The 12,536-nt window shown below is 44.2% G+C and overlaps 1 protein-coding gene across 4 annotated transcripts in view; it reads left to right on the top strand.

The window, feature by feature from the left end:
- Window positions 1-12,536, top strand: part of Klhl3 (kelch like family member 3) — a 130,648-nt gene that overhangs the window by 15,351 nt on the left and 102,761 nt on the right. For all 4 annotated transcript variants that reach the window (XM_031358434.1, XM_031358435.1, XM_031358432.1 and 1 more), the window contains one exon: window positions 4,660-4,779. In XM_031358434.1, the coding sequence (XP_031214294.1) occupies window positions 4,660-4,779 (120 nt within the window). The remainder of the gene's footprint in view (window positions 1-4,659; window positions 4,780-12,536) is intronic.

Below are 12,536 nucleotides of genomic sequence, written 5' to 3'. Positions count from 1 at the left end.
GTGTGCACTTAAGTACATATGTATGCGTGCACTTATGTACATGTGTGTTCACATATGTACACGTGTGTGTGCATGTATGTATGTGTGCTTACAGGTACATAGGTACATAAATACACACTTAAGTACATGTGTGTGCACTTATGTACCTATGTACCTGTGCGCTTATATACATATGTATGTGTGCACTTATGTACATGTGTTCATGTATGTACATGCACGTGTACATGTATGTACATGTGCACATATACGTGTGTGCACTTATGCACATATGTGTGCACTTATGCACAGGTGTTCATGTATGTACATATATACATGCACTTATATACATATGTGTGCACTTATGTACAATATGTTCATGTATGCACATGCATGTGCGCACTTATGTACAGGTGTGTGCACACTTATGTACAAGAATGCGCAGTGTTGCTGAGAGTATAAGCTGCTGCTCAGAAAGTTTGAGGACATTGGGAATCCATTTTGTTCTTGACTGTGGAATCTCGCATCAGATTCTGAATATCTCAGAGCCTCTGGGTCCTCTTTCTTTAATGTCCTGCTCCCTGAATGGCGATGAGGTCACCAAGGAGCTTGTGTCTTTGAGAAAGCAGATTGGTTTTGTCTTCGCAGGGTTATTGTATGCAGGAGGAGAAAGTGCTTGGTTCCTGCTAGTGTCCAGGCTGACCTCTGCATGGGGGGGGGGGGTTGGGGTATGCTGCGGGCATCAGCATATCACTGTTCTTTCAGGGATGCCCCGTGTGAACCATATGTTGTTATTTTCACAGGCATACCACATTTGAGAGTGTTTGCAGGAACAGGCACATATATAATTATTGGGCCATTTTGGATGGCTGGAAAGTGAGAGAGAGCATGGGCCAGTCTGTGTGGAGAACGTGTTTGCTCCTCCAGGACAGACTATTTGGTCTATAGCGTTCACATTTTGTGAAGTGGAGCTAACAGGTACCTGAATTTTTATAAGTTCCCCGCCTAGGACCTTCAGTAGGGCCTTGGTTATTTCCAGATTAGCTCTTCTTATCCTGGCCTTTGAGCATTTTCAGTCTGACTACAATATTTATAATGGATACTTGTATGCTATTTTATAGTTTTGATATTTACTACAGGAATACAGATGGTGTTCTATGTTAATATAACCCACACTGAAATATTAAAGGAAAAACTATATATCATTTTATTATACATATAAGATTATCTGGTAAAGGTCAGTATAAATATGATTTAAAAGACCAATAAAAAAATAGGAAAGAATACTTCACTCCCCTCCCCTCCCCTCCCCTGTCTACTCTTTTCCCCAACCCACCACTATCTTCTCCTTTTTTCTTTCAATTTTGAGATAGGGTGTCCGTATCTAATCCAGGCTGGCTTGGATCTCACTATGTAGCCCAGGCTGACCTTGAACTCACAATCCTTGCTTTGGCCACATGATGCAATTATGGAGACGTGCTACCACATTCAACTTGGATGTTCTCTTAACTCTATAACATACATTTAACAAAATCCTGTAATAAGCACACATGATGGGAGGCATCAGAGTATCTTTGGAATGAGGTCTGAGGTTGGGATGTTCCTGACTGGGCTACACAGTGAGCCCCAAGCCAGCCTGGTGTTATTTTGTCATCTTAGCCAGCACAGAAGTTCTCTCAGTGAAGAGATGCACAAAGATGAACAGAGTTATGTAATTCAAACTGGTTAAAAGGAAAAAGAAAAAAAAAACCTCAAAGGGCTGGAGACATGGCTCAGCAGTCTCTCTGAGCACTAGCTGCCCTTCTAGAGGACATGGCTGGGTTTTGATTCTCAGAACCTGTAGGCAATTAACAGCCATTTGTAACTCCAGTCCTGGAGGATGAGATGCCCTCTTTTGACCTCCACAGCTACTAGGTATGCACTTGGGGTCCATGGACTCACATGCAAACAAAATACCCATAAGAATAAAATTATTTAAAAAAATAGAAGCAAGGCTTGGTGGTACAGGCACCAAGGTACATCCAGCCACTCAGGGAGTTGAGGCAGGAGAATCATACACACAAAGCCTACCTAAGACACACATACACACAAAGAGAGTGCAGTGTGCACGTGAATGTGTGTGTGTATGTATGTGTGGTATGTGTGTATGTGTGTGTGTGTGTGTGTGTGTGTGTGCGTGTATGTATGAGAGAGAGAGAGAGAGAGAGAGAGAGAGAGAGAGAGAGAGAGAGAGGAGCCCACAGAGGTCAGAAGAGGATTTCAGGTCCCCAGAAGTAGTGTTACAGGTGGTTGTGAGTTGCTGAGTGCTGGGAACTGAACTCGGGGCATCTGCAAGAGCGGTAAATGGTCTCAACTGCTGAGCCATGTCTCCAGCTCTGGCATTATACACTGATAATATAAAGTTTATCTACAAAGGACATTTAATTGAACCAATGGTCAAATGACTTGATATAGTGAGATAATTTAGTATGGAAGATCAATTTGTAAATGTAGTTGCATTGCATAAATTGCAGCAATCATTAAATATACCTTAAAAAGGACAATTTCTATTATAAAATATCAAGAAAAGCTGTAATATACTTGGGACAAAATGTAACGATTATGTCTAAGGTCTTCAGATAGAAATCGACAGAAGCAGGAGTGATTAGGAAGGACCTGAGGAGCTGGAGACATGGCTCAGCAGTTGAGATCATTAACTACTCTTGCAGACACTCAGGGTTCAGATCCCAGCACTCTCACAGAAACTCACAACCACCTGTAACACTAGTTTTGGGGACCTGAAATCCTCTTCAGGCCCCTGTGGGCTCTTGCACGCATGTGGTGCACATATGTATACTCAGGCACACACACACACACACACACACACACACACACACACACATAATAAAAAATTTAAAGGACCCAAGTAAATAGAAGCTATCCCATATTCATAGATAGGAAGAAATAATTTAAAAGAAATACCAGTTCAATATAAACTGATCTATAAATATAAATTCAATGCAGTTTCTATCAAAGGCCTATCACGGTGTTTCATGGAACCTGACGAGCTGATACGAAAATTTGTAGAAAGAATAGAGGGAGTAGAGAGACCACATAAGGTATTTCTTAAGAATAACCAAAAGCTTGAACACTTAGCCTGTCAGAAATTAGACATTACCTCGCTACAAAATTAATGCAATATTTGTATACATTGACCTATGCAACTGGCTAGAAAGTAAAAAAAAAAAAAAAAAAAAAAAAAAAAAAAACAAACACTATGTGTTTGAAACTTTGTGAACTGGGGAATGGGAAAAATAAGAATCAATAAATAAACCTGAGGGGAAGTTTGATCTTTAGTTTGACACTGTGGAATAAGATTCAGTATCTAATGAAGAGCCTGCATATCAAACGTTACTAGGAATGGAACTTTGCTAGGACGTCGGAAGTACTCTTCTAACGTTGGCATGCAAAGTTCTCATCTTTGCCCAGTGCATCCTCTCTCTGGCCACATTTTCTGCCTTGAGATTTTTTTTTTTAAACATTTATTAATTATGCATACAGTGGTCTGTCTGCATGTACACCTGCAGGCCAGAAGAGGGCGCCAGATCCCATTACAGATGGTTGTGAGCCACCATATGGGCGCTGGGAATTGAACTCAGGACCTCTGGAAGAGCAGCCAGTGCTCTTACCTTTTGAACCATCTCCTCAACTCCTGGCTTGAAAATTTTAATTATATTTTTGTGGATATGAATGTTTTGAATGCATGTGTGTCTGTGTACCACATGTGTGCTTGATAGTGGCAGAGGCCAGAAAATGGTGTCAGAGCTCCTGGGACTGAGCTTCCTGGGGACACTGTCTTTTTTTTTTTTTTTAAACCTGGATACATTGAGTCCTTTGGTCAAGCCTCTGCTTTTTGGTTTTTTTTTTCCCCTATGAAATTAATCCCTTGTGCTCCTATGGAGTGGTAATGGTTAAGATTCAATTTTGGAGCTGGGCAGTGGTGGCACACACCTTTAATCCCAGCACTTGGGAGGCAGAGGCAGGTGGATTTCTGAGTTCGAGGCCAGCCTGGTCTACAGAGTGAGTTCCAGGACAGCCAGGGCTATACAGAGAAACCCTGTCTCGAAAAACAAACAAACAAAAAAACCAACAAAAAACAAAAAACACAACAAAAAAAAAAACAACCTCCCCTCCCCCCAAAAAACCCAAAGCCAAAACAAAACAAAACAAAACAAAAGATTTTGACAATTACTTGTTTCTTTTTCTTCACCGAACTCTGAATTTTGAGATGAGAGGGCCTGGGGCCCGGTTTACCATCATGTTTCCCAGTAATTGAAATATACTGGCTCCCACTAAATGCTAAGTGAACCAGCATCCCCGTGCAGTGAGTCTTAGTGCTTACATGACTTCTTTTTTGGGGGAGGGAGGGAAGGTTAGGTGGAGGATAAAGACCTGTCACAAAGTCACAGTACTGGGTGGAAGAACCCGAGCCGGAGCCTGGCTCCCTCAAGAGAAACATGCCCTGCAGCAGAAGGTCATACAGACATGCCGCCGCCCTTCCCCCCACAGCTGAGCCTTGGGTGAGAAGATCAGGCTGACTGAGATGTCTCCTGCGGGTGCCGAGCCCCATCGGTGCAGGGCAAAGGCGCACAACTGGACCTACTAATGTGCGATCGCTCTTTCCCTCTCTCTTCCTGTTAACAGCGCCAAGCCGAGCCCTCAGCCCACAGCGCAGGCGGAGGATGAAGAGAAGAACCAGAGGAGGATAACCGTCAATCCTGCCCACATGGGGAAAGCCTTCAAAGTCATGAATGAGCTGCGGAGGTACCTTCCTCCCCTCCCTCCCCTTGCCCTTTCAGACGGACCCTGAAGGGTGAGCTTCATCAGGGCTGAGAACAGACGCCAGGACACACCACCCACCCAAGTCTCTTTCATCCACTCTCCATCTTCCCGACTTTTAGACTCTGAGACTAAATCCTCCCTGTTGGTGTTGGCATTTGTTTAATACCTACATTTCAGGGTCTCATCCCAAGGGGCGTTCGTTCATGGTTAGAGCAGACTGTAGGGGAAACCTGAGAACTGATATTGGATTAAGTAAGCGCTGATAGAGACAGTCACGGACTAGAGATTGTAGCCGGCATATATTTGGCTTGTGTTCCTCGTTCCAGGGACTGAGTTTGTCTCAGGAAGGGAGTGACACAATTGGCAGAATAGGCCTCTGCTGAAATGTACGTTAACGTTGTAAAGAAAGCCCGAGGTGATGTGGCATTCAATCCCCAAGCCGAGCGAGGAAGGCACGAGGGCTCTTCAGAAGGCCGATGTGCAACTTTGGCAAATGTGCCGCCTGGAGCTGTCAGTGTTTTCCTGTACAAAGCCAGTGAGCAGCATTTCTTCCTGCCTTAGCTACTGGCCAGGCCCTGCAGGAATGGGCGGGAGCCATAAGGCCAGGAGTGTGAAAGGCTGTTGAAAACAGCCTTACAGCAAGTGTGTTAGAAGCAGAGATGAACCAGGCAACCTGCCAGGTTGCAGGTGCACACAGTTTTATTTATTCTTAAGGGATGGAGCAGAAACAAGGATGAAAATGAACTTTGGAGGCGTGTATGACAGTTGAGCCAAGGAAGAGTTAAAGACCCAAAGGGTAGTGGGGGCGGGGAGGGGCCTCCGAGTCAGAGAAAATGGCATATAGCTGAGAGCAGTTTGGCTGAGGTGGGGGACTGGACGTATTTAAACAGACATCCTCTGAACTTTGGTTACTGTTATCTGCGTGCATCTATACATACATACATGTATACATACATACACGTATACACACATACATGTATACATACACACATACATACATGTATACATACATACATACATGCCGATGTGTGTGCAGGGGGCATCTGTGTTACAGCGTGCATCTATGTGTGCATGTGTGCTTGTGTATGTGTGTGTCACAGTGTGCTCCTGGGAGTCAGAGGACAGCTCCTAGTCAATTCTCTCCTCTCACCCTTATGTGGGTTCTGGGGATTGAGCTCAGGCTGTCAGGCTTATGTGGCAAGTTCTTTACCCATCCAGCCATTTCGCCAGTCCTGAAGTTCTTGTTCTCTGTTGCTTCCTCATTTCTCCTTTCTGCATGTTCCAGAATTTACCACACACACACACACACGTATGTACACTCACAGGAACACATACATACACACATTCATGCATACTCACATATACAACACATATACTCACACAGATACACACTCAGACACATTCATGCACACTCACACATGCGTACATATATACACACTCATACACAAATACATATACATACACAATACAACATACATGCTCATACACATACATACTCACATACACACATACAAACTTACACATACACACGTATACAACACATACACTCACACATGCACTCACATATACATACACTTACACATATTACACACACTTGCACACATTCATGCACACACACATACACAACTCGCATACACACATGCACACACAACACATATACTCGCACACACATACCACACACACATACACACCAAATTAAATTAAGCAACACATGACATATTGTTGAGTTTGAGTTAGGCCACCTGCTGGATACCCTAGAAAGTCTGGAACTTGGCCCTGGGGAGGGATGGAGGCTGTGCTCTTCGACTCAGATCTGTCATTGAAGAATCTCTATGAGGTGTCCTAGACATGGTGGGGGGTCCACACTTACCGCCGTAGGGTACAGATTATGTCAGTCATCTGATTGAAGAGTAGCCTTTCTCACCAGGCCAGAGTTTGCCTGTCCAGCCAGCTGCAGACCTCAGAACAGACACACGGGAGTCTCTTGCCTCACCCTGGGCTTCCACCGCCCCTTCACTTTAAAGTTAGAAGTCATCTGAGCCCCTTGGTTACTGATTCTCGTATCTTTCTTCAGGAGTGTCCGCTTGACTTGGGTCTAACTACCCAATAGCTGTATTGCTCCTTCTTTAGGGCTCGGCACAGCTGATGTTCAAGGACACTGGAAAAATGGAGGCTTACACTCAAACTCAGATGGGCTTGAGGATGCACGTAGGCATACTAAATACTCCACTAAGGCTGACCAAAGGCTTCCCACACATGCTTGGGGAAGCACTGGTCTAAGCGCCACGGGCCTTTGCTGAGATTTGAATGAATGCTATTATCCTGTCTCTTTTTGTTTTGTTCAAATGAATCACACTGCTTATATTTGACTGCGGAAATGTTTAGTTCAGGTTTCAGCATGAGTCGCCCCTGCCTTCCGTCTTTGCCTTCCTCTTCAGACTGTATTTACTGCAGTAGAACTTGGAGAAAATGAGAATGATCAAAAAGTCACATACAGACGTGGCTCAGTGATTTAGAGCACTGGCTGCTCCTGCAGAGGACGTGGATTCAATTCCCAGCTCATATCTGGCAGCTCACAACCATTTGTGATTCCGGTTCCAGGGGATCCGATGCTCTCTTCTGGCCTCCTCAGGCACTGCATGTACATGGTCACAGGCATACATCCAGTCCAAACACCTATTTATATACATAAACTAAAAATAGGGGATAATCTCTTTAAAGCCCCATATGATTTTGTTAGTGGTACCTATGGATCAATCTTTGGAGAATCACTTTCTCTTTAGCGTGTTTCAGATCTGACTTTTCTCTCTTAGTTCTATTGTTGAACATTTTTCCCCCTACATTACTGTTCTCTAATGTTGATCAGATGGGGAGATGGCATTCCACCTTTGGCTTATTTAAAATAAAAGCCGGCTTCCTGCTGATGGATCTTCCCTAACGCCTCATGTGAAAACCCACTTCTAGAAGTTAGTGTCCCATTAGGGCATCCATCTCACAAGCAAAGACTCTGGTTTCAGTATGGGCTCTAGCGCATACTAACCATGTGGCCCTGGGTAACTTAAACTCCCTGACCTTGCTCTTGTCAGGCATCAATGGAGGCTAATCTTAATATTGTCCTTGCTGGGTTGTTAAGAGTTGTTAATATGCATGCACCATAGCGATTATTTCTATAGAATTGATTCCCAGAGACAGAGTAGATTTCAACAGCCTGGAGGAGAATGGTAATGATGCCTTAGCTACTGTGGAGGCCCATAAGCCTTCTGTGATGGTATCCACTGTGTGCGGTTGCAGATGTGGGGCAGAGTGGGTAAGAGAATCAAAGCCTTGCCTCTCAGATAAGCTTGCATTCTTGTGGTATTGAAAGGCAATATCAAGTCCCAAGACAGTTGAAGGCTGTCTTTTCAAAAAGCTGAGTAGCACAGGTTAGGCAGGGAGAGGGGAGACTGCATTATTGATCTGGGTGACTTTAATGGGATTTACTGGAGAGCAGGTAGGAAGACTTTGCTCCGCTGAGACTCAGAACTCCCCCAGAGTTCCCGGGGGTCTGGGCTGGCTCCTCGTGTCTGTCTCCAGGCTCCCCGCCTTCACTTTGGAGCTATTTCATTCCTAGCACACAGGCTCCTTGCAATTTATGAATCACACAAGTCCCGAGTTTCCTATTCTTTTTACTTCTATGGTAGAGAATGCGCTGTTGGCATGGCAACCACTCAGTCCTGCCCCTCCTTCCCATTTCAGTGCTTGGTTCTGGCTGGGCTGCTTTTGGGTGGCAGTCCTCTAGTGGCTGTGGCTCCTGACCTGGAGAGCAGCGGGCGGTGGTGACAAGTCCTTTCCAGAGCCCAAAAGAGGGGGAGCAGGAAGGACAGAGCAAGCAGCCATTGTTTACAGTTCCCTCCCTCTCCCACTCCGCTTTCTCCTCTTTCCTGTCTCTCTGTCTCTGTCTCTGTCTCTCTCTCCTGAAGCTTCCTTGCGCTTGCTAAGCATGTATTATTTTCCTGAGCGGCCTCCTGGCCCGTGTTGGTTTTTACTGCCAACCTCACTGATACAAGCAGTTCTACACCTTCTTTAAAAAAAAAAATTATTATCTGTGCATGCATGTGTTGCATGTTGTGTGTGTGTGTTAGAGAGAGAGGGGTGGCCTGGGCACCTGTGCCATGGTGTGTTTGTGGAGACCAGGGGACGACTTTGTGGAGCTGAGCTCAGGTTGCCAGTCTTGGTTAGCCCCCATTCCTACGGATCCAGCTTCTTTTCAGTTGCCGGGTACTATGGACTCACGACATGCAATGAAGCCCCTGAGCAGGTTGTCTCCGCTTTCCTGTCGATGGCAGCTTTATGAGGAGCTGGCTAATGTGCTCTGTAGTTCCCCTGATTAAATTGTGACAAGTAAGTCACTGGCCACTGTCTGTTTTAATAGTGTCAACTTTCCCGAAAGAAAGTCTGCATACTCGGGACTTGCCTGCTCGCTCTCTCTCTCTGCAACTGCTGCCTCTGTCTCCCTGTTTTATCCCCAGCAGCCAGCGGCCTGCCTCTTGGCTTTATACATTGGTTATTCTAGAACCACACACTGGGCGCTCTTTTCTGTCTGCTTCCTTTCAACTAATGCTTCTTTCTTTCTTTCTTTTCCTTCTTTCTTTCCTTTTTTTCTTTTTTGAATTTTGGAATGTGTGTGTGTGTATGTGCACACATATGTGTAAGGTGCATGTGCATATGATTGTGTGTGCATTTAGAGGTAAAAGACAACATCAGTGTTCCACTGTTTTGAGACAGGGTCTCTCAGTGACTTGAAGTCACCTAGTAGGCTAGGCCAGATGGCCTGCAGGCCCCATTGGTTTGCCTGGTGTTATGAGTGTGTCCTCGCTCCTAACTTTTTTTTTTTTAATGTGGATTTTTTTTTTTTTAATTTTGGATATTGAGGGCCTGCTTCTAAGGCAAACCCCTAATGAGCTAAGACATCTTCCAGTCCTTTTGTTTCAGCTTTTTAAAAAAAGATTTATTTATTTATTTATTTATTATATATAAGTACATTGTAGCTGTCTTCACTCTAGAAGAGGGCATCAGATCTCATTACAGATGGTTGTGAGCCACCATGTGGTTACTGGGATTTGAACTCAGGACCTCTGGAAGAACAGTCAGTGCTCTTAACCGCTGAGCCATCTCTTCAGCTCCTCGTTTGAGTTTTTGACTCTTGTAGTCCAGGCTAGATTTGAATTCCTGATCCCCCTGCCTCCATCTCCTTAAGTGGTGGGATTACAGGTGTGTGTGTGTGTGTGTGTGTGTGTGTGTGTGTGTGTGTGTGTGACTACACTGCCTTATGTCACGGTTTATAGTTCATCTGTGTTATAGTACATGGCAGTGTATCATTCTTTTAATTGGAAATTTGTATTTCATCCTGGGCAGGTAAGAGATCAGGCTTTTGTCTATAGTGCACACCACTTGCCCTTAATCCTCAGGTACATGTCTCTGTGTTACATGTGCCTTCATTTGGGTATATATAGGGGTAGGAATAGGATACGGGGTGGGAGGATGTAGGGGTGGGGGGTCATAGGGGTGAGGGAACATAGAGGTGAGGAAACGTAGGGAGGATGTAGGGGTGGGAGGATTTAGGGGTTGGGGGCTATAGTGAGGATGTAGGGGTGGGGGGACGCAGTGATGGGATTGCTCTTTTCCAATTTCTCTAGTTTCTCTCTGATATTTGTTCATAGGCATCACAGTGGGCATAAGGTAATGTCTGATGCATTTGAATTTCTCTGACAGTTGTGAGCATCGTCTCCTGTGATTATTATTCATTTCGCTGTCTTAGTTAGAAAGATATATTTTGAAAGATGTGTTTTGAAATCCCTTATTTCCATTTTAAAATTAGGTTATTTTTCTGTTGATTATTCAGGTGTAAGTTAGAGTTTTGGTTTTATATTCTAGATAGATGCCAATTTTTGTATAAATGTTTTGCCAAAAAAATTCATTTTAAGGAATGATGTCCTTTAAACTACAAATGTTTTAAACATGGGCATCTCCTTTAGCAGCTCTTGTCTTTTGTGATTTATACTTCTGGTGTGATAGCTAGGATGCCATTGCTTTATCCAAAGCCATGATTTCTTCTATTAGGCTGATATTTCAGAGTCTTGTGCCAAGGGGTTTGCTTTACTCTGGAGTGATTTTGTTAGGATACAAGGCAGCAATTCTAACTACATGCTTGTAGCCAGGTAGCTTGTCACTAATGACTTCACAGGTCATGGAACACTCATAAAAAGTTAAGGGGCTGGGGAGGTGGCTCACAGGGTGGAGTGCTTGTCAGGCATAAGTTCAGGAAGAAGGCAGGTACAGCAGCTGAGGGTGATGAGAGCGGAGGCAGAATGGGAGAGACTGGCAGATAGATCCCTGGAGAAGACAGCCTCGTCAGCTGGTGGTGAGTTACAGCTTCAGTAAGTGGCCCTGCCTCAAAAAACGAGGTGGAGGGCTCTCACGTTGGCTCGGTTGGTTGCTAAACTTGATGACCTGGGTTTGATCTCTAGGGTTGCTATGGTGGAAGGAGAGGGTTGACCTTCACAGAAAGTCATGCTCCCTGCCCCACAAAATGAATATGTGTAACACAATTCAAAAGAAGACCGCTGACGTTAACCTCAGGTCCCCACAGGCACACGCATACACGTGAGTGTACACCTCTACACACATGTGCATACACACAAACATGCACACTCTCATAAGTTAATTGACTATAAGTATCATAAAATACATTAAAAAAGAGCTGGGCGGTGGTGGTGCACGCCTTTAATCCCAGCACTTGGGAGGCAGAGGCAGGCAGATTTCTGAGTTCGAGGCCAGTCTGGTCTACAGAGTGAGTTCCAGGACAGCCAGGACTACACAGAGAAACCCTATCTCGAAAAAAAAACCAAAAAAAAAAAAAAAAACCAAAAAAAAAAAACCCAAAACAAAGAACAAAACAAAACAAAACAAAAGAACAAAGCCCATTTTTTAATGGGCTTCTAATTCTTTTTGGTTGATCTGCATAGTCACCTTAGTATTCCTGTTGGTGTGATTAAAATAATCTGACAAAAGCATCTCAAAGGATCAAACACCTATTTGGGTGCATAGTCTGAGGTTATAGTGTATCAGTGTTGGGAGATCACAGCTGCAGGAGCCTGAGGCAGACAGTTGCATTGTAGTTACAGTCAAATGTCAGGGAGCAATGATGCTTGTGTTCAGCTCACTTTTCCCTCTTTATGTAGTTCAGAAGCCCGACCTAGGGAATGGTGGCACCCACAATGGGCAGATTTTTTTCATCTCAATTAACCTAATCAAGTTAATTCTCCTTAGGCATGCCTATAACCATCTCCCAGGTAATCTTAGGTCTCATCAAGTTGACAATTGCAATACCATCACCATACCTGTTTTTTTTTTTTAAAAAGATTTATTTTATTTATGTGAGTACATTGTAGCTGTACAGATGGTTATGAGACTTCATGTGGTTGTTGGGAATTGAATTTTAGGACTTCTGTTTGCTCTAGTCAACCCCGCTCACTCCAGTTGGCCCTGATCACTCAGTCCCTGCTTGCTCTGGCCCAAAGATTTATTTATTATTATACATAAATACACTGTAGTTGCCGGGCAGTGGTGGCACACACCTTTAATCCCAGTATTTGGGAGGCAGAGGCAGGCAGTTTTCTGAGTTCGAGTGAGCTACAGAGTGAGTTCCAGGACAGCCAGGGATATACAGAGAAACCCTGTCTCGAAAAACCAAAAAAAAA

This window comes from Mastomys coucha, unplaced genomic scaffold (assembly GCF_008632895.1).
Source record: "Mastomys coucha isolate ucsf_1 unplaced genomic scaffold, UCSF_Mcou_1 pScaffold7, whole genome shotgun sequence".
NCBI lineage: Eukaryota > Metazoa > Chordata > Mammalia > Rodentia > Muridae > Mastomys > Mastomys coucha.
This window is presented reverse-complemented; position numbering and strand designations above follow the sequence as displayed.